At 40.0% G+C, this 19,945-nt stretch overlaps 1 protein-coding gene across 4 annotated transcripts in view; it reads left to right on the top strand.

Moving 5' to 3' along the window:
• Positions 1–251: 251 nt before the first annotated feature.
• Positions 252–19,945, top strand: part of Cadm2 (cell adhesion molecule 2) — a 977,017-nt gene continuing 957,323 nt past the window's right edge. For all 4 annotated transcript variants that reach the window (NM_001047102.2, XM_087576479.1, XM_087576478.1 and 1 more), the window contains exon 1: positions 252–949. In NM_001047102.2, the coding sequence (NP_001040567.1) occupies positions 889–949 (61 nt within the window). In that variant the 5' untranslated portion in view covers positions 252–888. The remainder of the gene's footprint in view (positions 950–19,945) is intronic.

Genomic DNA, 19,945 nt, shown 5'->3' with positions numbered 1-19,945 from the left:
ACGTGGCCACCTCTGAGGAGGTGATACCAGTCCTGAGTGCGTGAAAGGGGGCTTCAGAGCTTCCTGCCCGAAGGGTCCTTGAGAAGCCTGTTTGTTTTTCCCGGCGCTTGTCTCCTCCCACCCTTCTCTGTCATTGGCCCGGTGTGGTGGGTGGGTGTGTTCCCATTGGTCAGGAGGCGGGGCCTATCCCTGGCCAGGGTAGGGGCGGGGCCTTCGCCGCGCTGAGCTTGCCCTTGTGTCTGGTGCTCGCTAGAGCTGCTGCTGCCGCCGCCGCCGCCGCCTCCGTCGCCGCCGCCGCCGCCGCTGCCGCCGCCACTGCTGCTGCAGCCGGAGCATCCGGGAGCCGCCGCCGCTGCTGCCACCGCTACCAAGCGCTGCTACCACTACTGCCGCCTCTTCTCCCAGGACTCTGACACCGGAGCGCGAGCGGCGGTGCTGCCAGCTTGCTGCCCCTGTCCCCCACCCCTCCCTTCCTTGACCTACCCACTCCTTGCAGCCCTCGCCTGCACCTTCCCCGACACCCCGGCATCTCTGCATCACCTGCCTAAGCAGCCTCCGGGCGGGCTCTGGGACTTGCCGCGAGCTCCGAAAGGAACGCGAGCTCCAAACCGGTGCCGGGCAGATCGGTTGTCGGGGCTGCACCAGCAGCAGCAGAAGGAGAAGAAACTATTTAGCCCACCGAAACCCCATTCTGCGGGTGCTCTGCCACTGCCGCTTTTGCTGCCGGCAACCAGCTTCCGCGCGGGTTCGAACACCGCAGCAGCGGTATCGTGGGTCCGGCGGGAGCCGGGAGGACGACACCAGCGGAACCCTTGCACTGTGTGGTTCGCCTAACCAGCATCTCCTTGCCCCCTCGATCCTTCCCCCAGACCCTTAAAAGAAGGGACCATGATTTGGAAACGCAGCGCGGTTCTCCGCTTCTACAGTGTCTGCGGGCTCCTGTTACAAGGTAATCCCCGCCCCGCTGTGGGGAGCATCGCTTCACGCCCATTCCCCATCCTCCCCATTCCACCCCGTATTTCCACTCTCCCCTGGCAATCCCCCAGTGCCCGGCGGTTTCCAGTCCCTCCCCCTCCGCCCCGGTGCTGCAGGGGGCAGTGGCAGTTTGCACCAGCCTTTGCTTCTCCAGCGCTGGCTCAGCCCCGCTCTGGTAGCAGGCAGCTCCTTGCGCGGCACCTTTCGCCTTTTCATTCACCTGAGCAGCCTTCATTCCACCCCACTCGATCCCCGCCAGCATCCCCCTCCCACTCCGGGTGGCTGGCAACTTGTGCCTGTCTCAACATTCCATTCTCCCATTCTCCCACCCACCCTCGCCAGCCACCTCCCACATCACGCTCTTAAGCGACCCTTTCCACCTCTTGTCGTCTCTTTAACCTCCTCCCCTTTTAGGGTCGCCTTCCTCTTTCCCCTCTTCCCACCAGCATCTCATCCATGTGTCTTTAAAAAAGTGTGTGAGAGCCTGGAAGCGAGCTACCGCGACGGCAAGAACAGCAGCAGCAGCGGCGGCACCGTGTGCATTGCAATAACATCCCCGGGGTGGGGGGGTGGGGGATTGTGAGACGTGTCATTCACCTAGGAAGAGAAGGGAGACTCTGTCTTGTCTAGAGAGAGGGGAGAGAGAGAGAGAGAGAGAGAGAGAGAGAGAGAGAGAGAGAGAGAGAGAGAGAGAGAGAGAGAGAGAATGAAAGAAGAAATTTAAAACGGAGCGAAGGGACAATTTAAAAGACATAAATCCACTTTATCAACACATCGACTTTTTATTATCCAGTCTGCGCCGTTTGCTTTTTTTTTTTTTTTAAGCAAAGAAATGTATGCTGTCTGGCAGCTACTTCACTGCTTTGGATTTTCGCTCAGAATCTATCTACCTGTCTGTCTATCTATCCCCTGTCTGTCGCTTCTTTCCGTAATTAATATCATCCTTTCAACGTGAAATGTAAAAGCCCTGCGTCTGCAATGGAGGGAAACCACACAAAACAGTTATGCAAATCACTAGTCCTGATGCAAGGCAGCTAGGGGATTTGGGTTCATTTCTCCCCAGACCTTCTCTTTTGCAGGATGAGGGTGGGGGGACTTATGGAAGGGGAAGAAGATGCTAATTTTGAAATAAATCGCAAGGCGTGAGTTGGAGTGCATGAGAGAAGGCACTTTGGGGTGGTGGAGGAGGCAGAAGAGGCGAGCATGTGCAGGACCGAAAGGCGGAAGACCGTTGCTTTAAAGAGTAGCACAGGGATGCGGCTTGAATGGGAGAAATCGGAAGGATGAATGCGAGTGCGAGACGCTGGTCGATAAATTTTATTTTTTAAAGCTGTTTGTCTCTTTTCTTGATAAATCGTTTTCCACCTCCAACCCTTCTGCTATCCATTGGTATTTGACAGAAAGATTAGTTGATTAATTTTATTTGTCTCTGGGTAAAAGGAATGTGAAAGTAAGACACACATATAGACCCCACCGGCGATCCAGACCCAAACATTTTTTTATTTTTTGCAGGATTTAAATGAGGTCAATGAACCATCTTTCAGCAAGTTCTTGGAATGTAGCCTCCTTCTTGCTGTCTTCTGGGGGTATATATTGGGAAAGTATTTTATTTGTGCATATTTATGAATGTGAGTGAAGTAATGGGGAGGAAATTACTGAATCAGTTAACTAGCCATGTACAGATGTTTCCTTGAATATATTGTGAAGATTTTTTTAAATGTATTCTACATGGGATATAAATTTAAAATGTCATGTGCCGGAGTCACCAAGAAAGCAGGTAGTGCATTTTCCTGGCTAACACCGCCTGCTCCCTTTTCTCAGCACTCACTCCCCCACCCTGTACTAGTACCCAGGTGGCTGACGCTTTACTTGGATTTCTAATCCTGCCGAGAAAACATCCTCTCCGAGTCCCTAGTTCACCTCTCAGTAACTTGGATTTCTCAGCTGTTTTCTCCCTCCTCCCTCCTTCTGTGCGTGCCTGCCTGCGTGCGTGCGAGTGTGTGTAAGTGTGTGTGAGGGAGAGTGTGAGTGTGAGTGTGTGTGTGTGTGTGTGTGTGTGTGTGTGTGTGTGTTCGCGGGTGCGCGCGGGCGCGCGCATCCCTGGCGGCATGCCGGCGCCTGCACGCACCGGTTAGAATAGAGATGTGGGGAAATCAGTTAATTTGGTGATTGCGATGGAAATCCGGAAGGTCTGGATGTGTTTTTCTCTGCCAGTCTCACCGACTGGTCATTGCCCATGCGGCTGGGCTGGTGCGAAGGGATTATTATGGAGCATGTGGCACTGCACTTGGGGGTCGCCTCCTCGCTTCCTTCAACATTTCTCTGTGAATTGTCTATTCAGTGCACTAAAAAGAACTGTCTGCTTGTGCTTCTCTCTCTCTCTCTCTCTCTCTCTCTCTCTCCCTTTCTCCCTCCCTCATTCACACACACACACACACCCCCCCCCCCCACACACACACACACACGGGGCTGTGTGGCAAGCTAGCTTCTGGGGAGAATTGATACTTTCTTAACCCAGAAAGGAGACATTCCATCATACCATCATAGGCATGGGTTTCTTATTGAGTATGTAAACCAGTGACTAAGACAGAGATGCTTTTCCTAACAGACAAGGGGAGATGGGGCTGAGAAGAGGTATGAGTTTGGCAGGAGAAAAATGCACTGCTGTTGCAGCAGCAGCAGCAACCTTAGGTTCAAGTAAGTAAGTAAGTAAATAGTAAGTAAATATCCCCTACAGCAGCCAGGGATTGAACATCAGTTCCATGATGTCTCACGAACATCTTAGTCCACACTAAAGAGGATTACAAGGAAGAGAAAGGGGAGAGAGTGCAAGCACACTTGAACTGCCTTCTTCTCTACATGGCTGTCTCCCATTTATCAAACACTAGCTTCTCCAGACACATCATACTTTGTTGATGTTGTCAGTTCTTCCTCAAACAAATTGCTCACGCCTGCCTTTTCTTCCTTTTGGCTATAAACATTGCTTTCAGGTTCTGATTTATGTTTTCCCACCAGCCTGCTGTTTGATTAGGTCTTGGTTAGCCTGTGCAAAGGCAGGCTTTATTTCCTGAACACAGGTCTTTCTCATGTACAGGGAAGGGAGGTTCTGTGGGGATCTAGTGAGGGGCTGATGTTCCAGAGGAGGAGTCTGCCCTGTGTGCTCCTGGTTAGGACTCTGCAAAGGTTACAGTCACTAAGTCTGTAGCTTCCTATTTTCTAGGGCTTGAGGCAATTTGGTAACATTCAATCAGTTACTGCTAATCAACGTCTGTAGTTCTTAAAATGCTAACTCTGTTTTTGCAGTGTGTACCATGAAAAGAGACTTATACAACCCTATCTTCTCTGTGCCTCCATGTTTTAACTCTTCGTTTTATACTGTCACTATTTTCTTTTTCCACATTTTCTCAAAACAAAGTTATGATTTTATTCCTTAATATGAGGAAGAAGAAGCCAATGGTCACAACCAAATCGTGTTAAGATTAAGCCAGGGTTGTTGCAGGGGGTGGCTTTCCTAGGTCTCTTCAAAATCACTTTAATTTATACCCAATGTGTTCATTCAAAACAAATAGATAGAAAATAAATACATTCTAAATCAATATTTGTTTCTGACCAAAATATAACATGGGGTTGGGGGAAGCATGAGATTCAGCTTTAAGGTACCAGCTCTGTTTTCTTATTTTATATCAAGGAATGGGGAAACATGGTAAGCTTCAGAGTAAGAAGTGCAAACGCGCCTGCCTAACACATGTAACTAGGAGCTCCTTGGTCCATGAGATAGATGTTGCTTAGTTTACCTTTCCTGAAACCACATCAGTTCCCATGGTTGAAGGGGCACTGCTGAGATGAAGGGGGTCCTGTGCACACAGAAAACAAACCCAGAAAGAGAAAAAAAAAGCATAGAGAAACAGAGGACAGTCATGCGCAGGGATATCTGGTTTCTCTGAATTCTCAACCCGCCTCTTTCTTGCAAACAGTCTTACAGAAAAATGTTTAACACAAATACAAGGGTTTTAGTAGTTTTCCTGGGGTATTCTAATTAATAATTTGCTATGCTTACTAATAAATACCGTCAGGCTAGCACTAGGGTGATTATACTTATCCTGCTTTGTGCACATTAGCGTCATGAGCGTCACCAGATTCTTATAGATAGAAAGTGCACTGTATGTTAAACATCTTTCCTGTCACAATAATGCTTCCTGAATCTCTCTTACCTCTTTTAGATGTACACGAACAACTTAAGGATATTTCTTATGTCAGTGAAGCTAGAAGACCATGCACTCACACCTCCCTTTCTTGTTCACAGGCACTGGAGAGATAGATGTATGTGTAGGTGGGAGCCTTAGTCTGACTGGGTGAAGCAGCTGCCATCCTAAGGGGCATCAGTTAAGAAAAATCTCCTTGCAAAGCATTCTGGGTTTCTTGGCTGGTTTTGTCTCAGGATGAGGATGTTCAGTGCTTGTCTCCTATTTCTGTAACTCTTATGATGCTGGATAGTTTACCATGGCACAGAAAAGCAGCATTTGGGATGCAAAGACGGATCCCCATGTCCTCCACCGGTGGATCTGAAACTTTCAAACAGTTTTCTCTGCAATAAAACAGTGAGGTCAAATCATGTTTCTTAAAGAAAAAAAGATACGTAAATCACTTCAAAAGTAAAATTTAGGTTAAAACTTGTTGGATGACGTCCTAATTGTGTATTTTAAAGTGGCCCTAAGTATTGCTTGCTGTCACCATCCCCTTTAAGACAGGGAGCCTACTAGTAGGATACACTCTGATAAAGAACAGGTGAATCACTTAATCAAAGGCCCCTAGGATAAAGAAATAGTGTAACATAGATTTCCACATAATGTCACATAATGTCGTCGGCGGCGGCATCACCACCACCACCACCACCACCACCACCACCACCACCACCACCACCACCACCATTTTAGTTTTCTGACATGTGTCCTGAAAATGTACTGAGAAAGTTCTTACTTTGGTGCATTTTGTTCATTAAACAACTTGGCAAAGGCAGTCCTTCTACATTGGTGACTGGGTAGGTTGAAGAAACAGGTGAAACAAATCACAAATCCGAGTACCAAAATTCCCCAGATGAAGTAGAAGGCCGTTGCCAAATTTGCAGCTATATTTCTAATTTACTCTATTTATTGCTCTAGGAACCAGTGGCGAAAATAACTCTGGTCTCTCCAAGGCAAAGTCAGTGCACACTTCTGCACAACTTTCATCCTTGCTTAGCAAATATCTCCTAAATCAGATGGCATTGAACAATGTGTGTTTTCCAGTCAGGCCTGGTCATGTTTGTGTCTTTGCCTCATAATATAGCAGCACACATGCTTTATTACATATATGAAAAAATCAATATATTGTAGGTCTAAATTTGTTTTTAAAACAGTGGTGTCTTAGAGAAAACTTAAATGTAAGCAATTATAGATATTTATGGGCATATGTACTGTTCTACGAATTCAATTTAGCTAGTTGTTCTCAACATCCTTTCCTCACACAGGTAGTTATTTTTATTTTTCAGGATTAAAAATCCCCGATAATTTATGTTTAACTAGATCATAAGCTCATGCTTTGACAAAAAAAAATGCTTAATTTAAATTTACTGGCGTAATGTAAAATATTTAAAAGGACAAGTTCAAGTTCATTGCCCACATGGTACTTGAAAATGTCAAGGTTTGGGAGTATACTCCTTTAAGTACCAAAAAGGCATGTTCCCTAAATTCCTCCCTTAAAGAGGTAGTGAGGATCAACCTGACGTTGGAGGCACTGAAGCCCCCTGCTGTGTGAGGACGCTAATGACATCTTAGGATTCATGTGTTCAACAGCAGCAAACACAAAAAAGCAGTCATGTGGCAGGAGTGGGGGGGAGGGAGAGGTGTATTTCTTTAGCTTGTGGCAGACATGAACAAAGCTTTAACCCTTTAAATCCTGAACTATTTCAGAGGGTGTCATCACAACCCTCTAATAGCAATACAAAAGAGGAAACAAGTTATGTTCAAAGATTCACAGGTAACTCCTAGTGAGATTATTGTATCTTTTCATTAAGTCCTGGTGAACATTTCACTTTCTTGGAAACCATCAGGCCGGTGGGTCAATTTAATGAAGATGAATAGTGGAGTTAAAGCAGGAATCCCATGCTTCACCTGTGCTAAGCCTCCGCACTGACAGAGAAGTGTTCTGGGTAAGGACTCCCCCCAACCCCCCTCAGGTTTAGTCTTGCTGCAGTGGTACACAAAGCAGATTCTGTTTTCTGTTGGTTTATCTGTTGTTGTTGTTGTTGTTGTTGGTGGTGGTGGTGATGTTTTTATTTTTACTTATTTTGAGGAGGAACAGGAATTAACCTTTTAATCGGTGTTCAGATAAGTTGGTGCCAATCTGTGCCATATGTGTTCATGAGTCCTCATTATTGAAATGTTGGTTTTCTGTAGGAATAGTCATCAAATGAGTTCCTAAAAATAGCAAGGGCTAAGCAACCACTGTTATTTTCAGCACACCATGAGATCCTATCGGATAACAGTCAGAAAGGCAATTCTACTTGCATCCTATTTGCTACAGAACAAAAACATTTGACATATTGTACATATTGATCTTTATCCAAGAAGTGAGGCCACAAGCTCCTCTTCATGTGCTTGCTAGGTTTTCTTAAGGAGATATAAAATTACTTTCCTCTTAGAAAAGGTATTCTTTTTAAACATTTTGCGAGTAAATACTCTTCTTAATTAGTCATGAATTAAATAAAGTGGAAGTAAGTGAAGAACTTATTGAGACTGGAAAATAACCCTCACTTACCTAGTCAATGTATACTCATACTAGTTCAAACTGAAAATACACCATTATGTTTAGGAATAAAGGTCAACCTTGTTAGGTTTTAAATTAATTAAAATCTGTAATAATGTAGTTTATGAAGAAAAGATGAGTTAACTTCCTTCTTAGTATTTATTCTCTTCTTCTCTTTTAATGAATATGTTTTCTTCACCAGTGATAAGATGGAATTCTTCTGCTGAAAACAGCAATTGGAAAATTTCAATGCGGTTGAAGATTTATTCTGAATCTTTCATACTTTTGAGAGTAAACCACTAAAACCTGTTACTGCCTGACTAGATGAAAGAAGTTATCAGATCTTTCCTAGATAGAGTTGATAATTCATTATTCACAGTATACTTTAGAGGAATGAAGTAAATATTAAGACAGTCCTTATTCACCATTGGGATAACTCTTTGTGAGTGAGCAAATAAATTCCACTTAAATATTTAAATATTTAATATTTATTTCCCACCCATTTCAATACTTCAGAGGAAGACTGTGTCTAGTTATAGTTGGGAAATTTACAAAATAAAAATAAACATTCTTTTCCTTTTAGGAATACAAAAAAAAAGTGTGATCAAGCAGTGCCAATGATTTGGGGTTATAGGGAAATAAAAGGCCCTTTAGAGGCTAAATTGAGTCCCTAATGATGATTTTATACACACACACACACACACACACACACACACACACACACACATCAGTTGCATTGCTTATCCTTGGGAAGAGAATGGAGAAACACCATTCCTGACAAAGATATGCTATGAAGCACATGGTGCTTTATTGAATCTATGTAATTTATAAAAAAAACAATTAATTTCTTCTTGCAAATGCAATATTTTTGGCATCTGGGATAAACTTGTCTGAGCTTTAAAATGCAGGTGCCTTAATAGTACTTATTTAAACATCAAAGCCTGGAACATTCAGTGTGTCATATATACTTGTACTTTCTTCCTAAATTTATCTTTTATTTCAGCTGGTCACTTATTCCTCTTCCTGTAAGAAATGTTCACGATGCCTCTCCTTGATGTTCAGTTTTATACCTAACATATCCTGTTTTCCAAACTACATATATAAGCTGATGCTGAAATGAATAATCATAAATTATAAATCAGAATATATACATTAAATAAGTAATATGTATTATAGATATGTGAATATCTATATACATGTATTTATATGTGCATCTTTAAAACCAAATTAAAATGTGCACAAGCTTTAAGTGCCACTCCTTTGCTATAGCTTTCTATTTTATTTGTTGAAGTTTGAATGGTAACCCAGGTTGCTTTGTGCTCTCCAGGAATATAATAACCCCTTTTCATTACCACCCTACCAACCTGGAATAATGTACATTAAAAGAAATGAATGAAGGACGGTGAATCGTTAGAGAAGAGATATTTTGTAAAATGATGGTTTCTGAAGACATACCAGCAATTGAGTTTCTCAACTACCAAAGGGCCGATCTCAATGTTTTGCAGTTAACATTGCATTTTTAAAAAGAGTTCCACCACTTTGGTCTCATAATATAAGTGGGGGGAGAAAAAAGAGGAGGAAAGGAATGTGAGTCAGCCAGCCAAAACTACACAGCAATGCCTGGCAAAGCTGAGTAAATTAGCATATGCTAGGCGAGTATTTCCCTCTGTTGTTACATAATCCCTTTCTAATAGGAAATCAGTTCTCATACTTAACCCTTTTGGAAAGATGAGAATTCTCTCATTGTTATGTTTTTGGCTTTGCTTAGATTATTTTCTCACAAATTGCGTAAATCATCCAGTGAAGGGCTTTTATATCAACCTACCCCCCTTTTCATCCAGTCTCCTGTACACAAATGTTCCGTTCTGTGTTCAACTTCAGAATTCAAGGAGCAACGTTTCTATAGCCTTCTCTGAGAGGATCTAATTAGCATCTGAGTCTCCCTTTACTCATGTGCAGGCTTCTTTAGAAAATACATTAGTTCTATGAGGTTTCCCTGAGGATTCATAATACTCTAGTTTGTTACATGTACTCTGATATTCAGTGTGCCTTAATTATGCACGTGGCCTCATTTCAAAGCCTTCTCGGGGATCATATGGGATAGAACAGGGGTCTAGCTGTAAGTTCACTGTCACTTATTAATGTGTAGGTGGTATTCAGAGGAGGATGTTTCTGGAGGCAATTATATATCTATGGAACCAATATAGCAAGCAGTTACATTCTGCTTTTGGTAGTGCCTCTGCCAAGGCAGAATTAAATTTACCACTGTGATACATACTATAGTATCTATTGTTCCCAAGTAGTTCTTTGCTCTAGGAATGAAAGAAAATAATAATAGAAATGTGCATTGTTTAATCGGAATAAGGGACTGTTCATTTTACTCTCCCTCCTGACAAGGGGACTCAAAAATGGTTCCTATGTCAATAATCTGCTCCCTAACTAGCCCATTAACACGTTTTGCTGTGGTGGGGTCCTGATGTTTTGCTGGTTGTCGTGTGAGGCTATAGATTTTTAGATAGCATTAATTGCCTGCAATCTTTATGGACTGTCAAATGTCAGTGCAATGCCAAAATTGAGACATGATATTTTCTGGTTTTTATTTGCATGCAAGTGAAACACCCTGTGCATTTAATGAGAGAAGAGAGGGTTTTAAAATATTCTTTTTTTCTAAATCTCGTTAAAGAGAACTTGACTGTGGATGGAACGTTAGAATTAGCTTGCTTTAATGCATGCTATCATTCATAGAAACAGATTGCTTGTTTCACCTGATATTCAGAGTGCTTTAATATAAATTGTATTATTTTATGTACATGCATCCCTGTGCTTTATATATGTCATGAGAGATATTGGATTAATCTATAAATATGGTTTTTTAAAATTTATACTTAGACAACAAAAAACCTTTTCTAAACTGACCTATTAACTATTTAAGTGAAAAACTGTTTCCCTGTTTTTATACTTGCATAATTGGAGCCATTTACAGATTAAAAACAATTGGCACAGCCCTTTTCCTATAGGGCTTGTCTGACGAGTTTGCTTTAATAGACAAAAGAATGCCGTTTGCCCTTTATTGATTATTATGAGCATTTCTGTCTTTCTAGTTCTTGAAAGATCCAAACCTTTTATTTTGTTCAGCATATGACCTATATAACCCTTTCACATGTTTTTAAAAGAGAATTTAGAAGGTTATGTACTTAGGTCTCCTCTAGGACCCGTAAACCTCCAGAGTGCAAGACAGACACTATAGTTTTCCTTTTACTGTACGTTTACCTTAGTTGGTCTGTCTCTTTTAAAGAATAATTTCATTCCATTGGCTGGTGAGCTGCCTTCCAATATACTTATCTATGAAACAACTCTTCAATAAGATTCAGAAATTTATGTATTTAAAACTGCCAACCTGCCGATACCGTCTTCTCAATAAAATAAACATTCTATTAGGAAGAAATGTTAAGAACAGTAAAGAATTCTGAGAGCTGATGTATTCTCAAAACTGTAGATTTACATTGCTTTCAGGCCTGGCAGTCACAGCACTATCTGTCTGTCTGTCTGTCTATCTATCTATCTATCTATCTATCTATCTATCTATCTATCTATCTAATTTATATTTGTACTTCCTACAGATTTCTACTCCCAGTTCCCCAAGTGTTTCTGATGCTGAGTCTGTTTAAACGCGTGCACCTCTCCTTATCAGTCTCCTAATAGCTGTCATTTCCAGATAAATGTATCAACAAGGAGGAATTAAAAACTGACCTTGATCCAAGAGATTATGAATACACTGACCTGCTTTTGTTACTGCCAAGCTAGTGAGTAGGCATTCTCTGATTAGTCCCTAAGGGGGCAGGGAATTTAGGTCCATTCAGACCGCAGAGCTGCTTACTGAAGTGTGCAAAAGATTGTTGTCTTTAAGTGCTTAGTCATGCTTCTCCAGGTGGAGACCCATGTGAGTCATGACGCGTCTGGTCTGCTTAGTTTCTCTTTTAACATCTTAAAAGCAGAGGAAGGGTAGGATGGGAATATTAACTGCTTCTGGAAAAGAATTTTAAATACAGTCATGAGACCCCCAAGAGGAGAGGAAAAAAGGCTCTAAGATTTGCAGTGACTACATTTCAATGTGAAGTGTTTTAAGAAGGCTTTTCCTAAAGGTCCCAGGGAAATGCAGCTTTTCTTCACATTTTCTTCTTTCTTGGCATTTAAAAAACTTCAGTTTCCCCAGTGTACTTTAGAGCTTTGACTCTTTCATGACTCGGTGTTTGAAAATAAGTTATTAAGAAAGCTAACTTAATGTTTACCAGGGGCCAGACGCTAACACCGCTCTATCACACCCGTGGAGGAATATCCATTGCAAATGAATGCTGAAAATAGACTCAAGTTGCTCAGTTTCCTAAGTATTAATTTCACTATGTGAAATTGATATTAACAATTGTATTCTCCCAAAGATTTCACTAGTACTGCAGCCTTACTTGTATTAAAGTGAACCAAAAAACAGAAACCCTCCATTACTAATGTAACATGTATTTGGCAAGGGCTGATTCACTTTCCAGATCTGCAGGAAGAAGATGATTTCGGAAGCAATTATTGGTTGATTATTCATATACAAAAATTATTTTGATATGTTACTGATTTCTGTTTGTTAAGATAATATCAATGTTTTTGGTAAAGATGATATTGGAATCCAATCGTCCTTAAAGAGAAATTTTTGTCAAGTAAAACCCATACCAGATAATTTCCTGTCTGCTTGTATATATATACATATATATATTGATATTAACTAATCTATAATATATATAGATTAATCTATAATATATATAATATATATTAATCTATAATATATATAATAATCTATAGTATATATAGATTAGTTAATATTAATGATGTTTTAATGTTATCATTTATTTCATTCACTTACATGTAATAGTTAAGACAGAGACATTAAAACATGAGAAGTTTATTGGTTTGGGAAACCTTGTAGAAGTGACAAGTGAGTTTAATTTTAAAATTATTCTCATTTTATCTAGACAAACCCTCATGAATCCAGAACGGATCATCTTAAAGGAAATGCCAGCATATACTTACCTGCAGTACTAAATATGTTTAATGTATGTGGGCAGACTGTAGAGACTTGGGTTTTACAAAAAAGAAAGAGACCAGTGTATGTTTTGGCAGAGGCGCGTTGTGTTTTATAAATCAGAAAAAGAAGCTAGGGACATGTTTGGTGGAGGCACATTATGGTGTGGGGGAAGAGGGTACCTCTTGGGGCCCATGCTGAGGCATCCCTAACCCCTGAGATACCAGCCACATGAAGTTACAGTATAGACTAGAATAGCGTTTGTTTATTTAGGGAGGGGAGTTGAGAAGGGAGGAGAGAGGGAGGGGGAGAGAGAGAGAGAGAGAGAGAGAGAGAGAGAGAGAGAGAGAGAGAGAGAAGAGGAGGGGGCAAATAGCCCCTTTTATAGTAAGTCAGGCCTACCTGGCTGTGGGGCGGAGCCTAAAAGCAATGCTAACAAGACTAATTTCTTCCAGTTTAACAATGGCCTTACTGTCTGGTAAGATAGTTTTTCCTCTGAGGACTTCCTCACCCTGTCCTGTGATACCGTGTGATACCGTGGCAGCTTAAGGGAGGAGCGAGGCCGTAGTGCGCAGGACCATCCTGGATGTCAACCGCGTTGACTTAGTGCAGCTGCCATACAGTGGAAGTGCCGGTGGCTGGTGTGTGCCCACAGTTTTGCAGTGAGACTTGTTTATTTTGCAGAGGAAAGGTATTAAAGGTATTACTGTTATGAGTAGGTCGTGGAATTCAGGAACTTCCCTGAAGAGGAACCCATTGTGGAGTTTTGTAGTGTGCGGCTCTCACTCTGCCATTTTAGCAGCCTTCAGTCAGTGAACTTTCCTTGTTGCTTTGTCTGTGTAGATTTAGAGGTTGGGCTGACTATGCTTTGATGCAGGATTGGAACTGTAGAGGTGGGGGATTGGATCCTCCTTACCAAGTAAAACCACTCTGCAATACAGTGTACATAACATTTATTTGCATTAGCAAAAAAAAAAACAAATAAACAAACAAAAGAGAAAAGAAAAAAACCCACAACCTTCTGTCTGCCATTCACTATTCTGAGATTAAACATTATACTCAGATATGTGTGTCAATATAAGTTGAAGGGCTTTTTCATTCTCTATTTGTACATTTTGTCAATTAATTTTGTAGACACCAGCCTGAGGTTAAACACACCCCCCTCTTATTACGTTATATGTGCAGCTCATTCCCAAAGTTAGGAATTTCAGCAGTAGAGCGGGCTCAGCTGAGTGCCCGAGCAAATGCTGCTCTTACACAAGACTTAGGTTGGGTTCCCAGCACTCACTGAGCATGTCACAGCCTTCTGTGCTCCCAGGGACCACACATCCTCTTGTGCTTTCCTCTGGCATCAGATGTGCACACAGCGCATGTAAATTCATGCAAACAACACTTTGGATACAATTTTGAAAAAGTTAAGACTTCGTTTGTGAATTACTTTCGTTATTAGAATTAAACTGAGTACCAATTGGTAATTTTGAGTTTAGTATCCCGTTCTATTGACTCAATATTCATGTAGTGTAAAATATACATTTGAACATTTTACTAACCTTTGCTTTTCTTAAGCATAATTACCGTCGACTGTTTAAGTCCTGGGCATATGGTTGAACAAGGTTGAAACAGTCTCTGTCCTTATGGAAAACACATAATAAAACATCAAGTGATGTAACCTGTTCCTTTTTTTTTTTGAGAATTAAAAATAAAAAGTCCCTTCCTGTTGCAGCATCTTTTCAAAAGTAACTGAATGTGGCCATATCAACCAGGTGTTGAAATTAATGATTTATCAACAATGGTATAAAATTCGCTGGGCTTTTAACATTTCTTTATTTAAGGCTGGATTAAAGGACTCATTTCTTCCAGCCCTTTATCCTGAAAATATTCTCACTATGATGCCAGTTTCTTTCTTTCCTTTCTCTTTTTTTTTTATTAACACAACTTGAAAGAAGCTGACAAGTGAACAAGAAATATTCAAGCACGCTCTATTCTAAGTGATTTGTTCAAGAGGATGATGCATTTAATTTCATAAAGGCACAGCGGGCCAGAACAGTGGATGACCGGGTCAAAGGAGAGCATATGGGTTGCGGGGAGGTCTGTGAGGGGGAATCTATGTAACAAGGAACAATATTTAGGTTTTCAGAGCTGGAGTTCTGCTTGAGCAAGTCTGATGTTACCAGCCACAGTCTTTTAAAGAGCTGCTGTGCCTCAGGGAAAACATGTCTAAAGTGCCCTCTCTAGAAACAGTGCTCCTTGTTTTGTGCTCTCTTTCTCTCTCTCTCTCTCTCTCTCTCTCTCTCTCTCTCTCTCTCTCTCTCTGTGTGTGTGTGTGTGAATCTATCTCTCTCTATATATATATGTGTGTATTACATCAGCACACACACACCAGCTCTTGCTTACATTATGAAGCATTCCGGAGTGTTATGCCCGATTCCAACCTGCCCTTCTACAACGCGGTTTTCTGAGTTTGCCAATGAGTCCTGCAGATTCACCTCTGCATTTAACTGAAATCTGAGTCATGCGGAGAACAAAGCTAGGGAGGACATGAACATGCCATTTAATAACTTCAAAAATAAATTCTCATAATAATTCGAAATATAGAAAACAAAAAGCATAACCACTAGGACAAACTAAAAATATTCTTGATATTTTATTACTTCTTTCAACATTGAACTTCCATAACTTGCAAAGAGGAATGACATCATAGTCCTAACAGAGCATGTGTTGTTTCTCAGTATTACTTCTTACTGGCTCGTGCTAAACTTAGACCAGACAATGCACATACAATAGATAAGGTCACAGCCTTCTGTTTTTCTTGCTGCATACTGGAGAGATTGTAATGGTAGTGGCCTAGCGTATATTTAGGGACTTACTTATTTGGATTACGTACAACAGTAAAATGCACAGCTAGGAAAACTTCAGCTTACCCATTATCTTTAATTTTACCTTCTTTTTTATTTCATAAGAAACTTTAAAATTAAAGCAATTTAAGTAAATACTGTGTTGGAGGTGATAATTTTCTGGAGTGTAGTTTCATACCAAAAGATTTATTTTGAATGTGTGCTCAGTTTTACAGAGTAAGTGAGAGATGCATACCTGGAAACTTTGGAGAGGGAACGAGGTGGTGCTACAGTTTTGCCAGCTTTGTCTCTCCTGACCTGCTTGGCCCTGCTCTGGGGTTGTTAAACACTTTCCTGCAGTAAGTGTTAAGACACAGCCTCAGTCTCCTAGTCAGATATTTTATCCTAATTGGCCAAGTGCACACTGCTATTAGATCTTTGTTCTTAGACGTATTTTGCAACATAGAGCCATTCTTCTAAGTAGGAAGGTATAGCACACTTCAGGACTTTTTACATGTCTTTAATATTTAAGATACATTAAAATTTGAGATAATTGCGCTCTCTCTCTCTCTCTCTCTCTCTCTCTCTCTCTCTCTCCCTCCCTCCCTCCCTCCCTCCCTCCCTCCCTCTCCCTCTCTTCCTCTCCTGGCTTGGCACGATAAAAAAAAATTGAGATAATCCAAGTTTTATGTTTCATTGTCTTTTAAAAACCTTATACTTTTATGTGTCAAAATCCTTAGAATTATTTGAATTGGAGTTTAAAGTGCTGACATTACATATACTTTTACACACACACACACACACACACACACACACACACACACACAGACACACACACAGACACACACACCATACTGGAATCCTACTGTAATATAGTTTCTTGTTATGAATCACACCTTATTTCAGATACTATGATATTTCTAGAATTCAAATAAAACTTGGAGTGTATATAGTTTTTCTTTTGAAAAATATCCTGTTTTTTTTCATAGGAAACTATGAATTAAGTACAAATTACAAAATGGCAATGGTTTGCTAATATTGTTTGTGAAGTTTATCATCTAATTCATTCAAAAATAAAAGTCTGTTTGTGAGATAATGATGTTATTCTCTGAAGTCTTCCTGTATATTGCTGTATAGAATCATTTCAAGAGAACAGGAATATTTTTAAAAATAATTGTTCCTATTGTCTTTAAGAACTCAAAACAATGAAAATAATTACCTTAGCAAATAATGAGTGTTATGAAGAAAATTCTGCATTCCATCCTACCTTCTAGATCCTTTATCAGTGGAACACAAAGTCACGATGTAGAATTTGAAATAATGGCTGTCTGTGCTGCCACATTATGATATAAAAAAAAAAAACTGGTAGAGTGGCATCTTCTACTACGACAACAGTAAGTGACTATTCACTCGACCTTGGGGCCTTTGTCTGTCTGTCTGACATTTCTAAATGAAATGAACCCACAATGTTTGAAGATTTGGAAAACTTCAGAAATTAGATTATATACCCATGAAAATGCCACCTTTTTCTGCATGTAAAGATGTACTGAGAAAGGGTTAGATATTGCCTATGACACATTTCCAAATACAATAAGTAAATGCATTATCTTTCAAAGAAGGAATTGTGTTTGGGGTAATTATATTTTTATTAAAATACTTTCTAGTTTTAAATATAATAATTATGAGAAAGAAAATATTATAGAATAGAAACTTTAAAGATATAGATTTTTTTCAACTCAAAATACTTAAAAAACTAAGAAAGAAAGGAGAGATATGTGAGACGGTTTGGAGAGAGGAAAATAATGCGGGAACTGAATAATTTATATTATAATCCTCTAAAATTAAAAAAAATATATAAAAGCAAAAGTAAACTGATACTTAATATCAAAACTTTGACACATATTTTGGAAGATGACTGTTTTTCTAACTATACTATTGTTTAGAGAGAGTAAAAGACTTCAGCCTTAGTATAATAGATTTAGCTTGTAGAGAGCTTCTTAAGATCAATGCAAAAGCCAGTGCACAGTAAGTACCTTCTTTTTAAATCAACAAAGTTGGCTGAAAATTTTCCAACTCAAAATACTTGAAATATTGAAAATACATTCAAAATATTGAAAATAATTTCAAAACATTGAATTTACTTTTGGTGGAGATGAAGATTTTTTTATTCATTTTCTTTCTGAAGTATTATTAAGCTTATGAATTATCCAATGATTTTTTTTTATAATGTGGAGGTAAACTTACATGGGAGAACTAATATGTTTCTCCTTGGGATTCAAAGCTATAGCATATCATGACAAAATTCAGGAGATAGGAAAGCATTACAGACAATACTAGAGAGGAAGAAGGAGATCAATGGGCGTGGGAGGGAGACGAGTCCTGACAGTGAGATGGGGATGAATATGATGGACACGCATCAGATCTACGCCCACAAATGTCAACACGAAACCCATTATATTGTATCCAGTCAGTATATACTGCTATAGCTTTTCAATGCTTGACGCTTTTTTCATCATTTTTTAGGATCAGTCTTTATTTCTTGAAGACCTTTCATTAAGATAGGAAGAAGAATACCACATAGTTATTTTCCATGATGGCTAATCTTTGACAATATGGTATAACCATTGAGTGTGCATGATCAACGACAGAAAGCAGATGGCCCTGGCATGTCGGTTTACTTTTCCAAAGGCTCCTACAGAAACCTCTCCAAAGGCTTCTTTTTATCTTTCTTTGTTTCATCGATGATAAAAGATTCATGTCTCATGGATCTAAAGGTGTTTTCGCCTTTAAAAGTAAATACAAAAATACAACAAAAAGGCAAACCAACAATAAGTGTAAAACTTCGGAGTTTCTTTGAGATCAGAAGCTGCAAAGCTGATGATACAACTAGAGAAAAGACTGAGTGGTGGTAATTAAGACCATAAAAGCAAGAATATCACGGAATAGACAGAGATATCTTGTATCTTTATGGATACTTTTATTACTATGATATAAAATTCTCCTAGGAAGATTTGATGTATAATTATATGCCAGATCCTCAGTGTCCTCTGACATCGTGACATCAGTGTTAACGATGAAAATGATTCAGTTAGAACTTAGTACAAATTCGGGATTCTCTTTCATTTTCAATATGGTACCTAACAGAATATCATTGCTACCAAAGAACCTTATGACCATCAATACATAAACATAAGTGTATATAGCCAAGTACATATAAAATGAAACCATGGTCAACTATCAAAGAAAGTATCTTACCCCAAACTTTACATTCACTCACATGCAGTGTACCTGAATGTGGACACTTTCTAAGTATATTTTCACTGGTTGCTTTTGATTGGGACAGAACCTAAATGGTCTCTAAATGAAGGTACATGGTGAGTAGGCCCTGATAGATTTTCCAAGTGAATCTTGAAGGAGACTTTTTCTCTGTCTGTATTTTACAAATGGTCATCTTCTGAAAAATAGCTCGTACATGTTAAGATGTATAACTAGAAATGCCTACCTAAATAGAACTGTTCTTAAAATCAGGAAAATAGTTTCATTTCACTGATTTGTTTCCACAAGTTAATGACAACCAAACAAAACAAACGTTACAGAAGCAGTCTCTGCATGTATCTCTAAATGTGTCACTTGCCAGGCATTTAAAAGGGAACACTCCCTAGGAGCAATTACAGAATCCTGAAATTTCATAAGAACATGACATCTGGGGAAGCAGCCTTCTTCATCCAAAAGTATAAGTAAGGGGTTGTCAAAAGACAAAGCATGTGACAAAGAAAGACAGGGAGGAAGGAAGGAAGGAGGGAGGGAGGGAAGGAAGGAGGGAGGGAGGAGGGGGAGAGGAACGAAGGAAGGAAGGAAAGAAAGAAAGAAAGAGGAAGGAAGGAAGAAAGGAAAACAGGCAGTAAGGAAGGACAGAGAGAACAGGTTTCTCTATTCATTTAAGTTTGCATAGCTTAAATGTTAGCTATGTAGCAGACATTAAGAAATGAGGCCAATTGCTACTGGAGAGACAGTTCAGTGATTAGGAGAACTGACTGCCTTTCCAAGGGACCCAGGTTTGATTCCTAGTGTTCACACCATGGCTAACAACCGTCTGGAACTCCCAGTTCCAAGTGATCTGACACCCTCTTCTGGCTATTCCATGTGCCCGGAGCACAGGCACACATGTAGCCCAAACACTCAGACTCATAAAATTACAAAAGGAAAAGAAAATGAAACGAGTAGGCCATCTTTACTGATCTAAACATGAAGAGATGTTCAAATTTCAGACTGCCTCCTTTCCTGTTTT

This window comes from Rattus norvegicus, chromosome 11 (genome assembly GCF_021556685.1).
Source record: "Rattus norvegicus strain SHRSP/BbbUtx chromosome 11, alternate assembly SHRSP_T2T, whole genome shotgun sequence".
NCBI classification, from domain to species: domain Eukaryota; kingdom Metazoa; phylum Chordata; class Mammalia; order Rodentia; family Muridae; genus Rattus; species Rattus norvegicus.
This window is presented reverse-complemented; position numbering and strand designations above follow the sequence as displayed.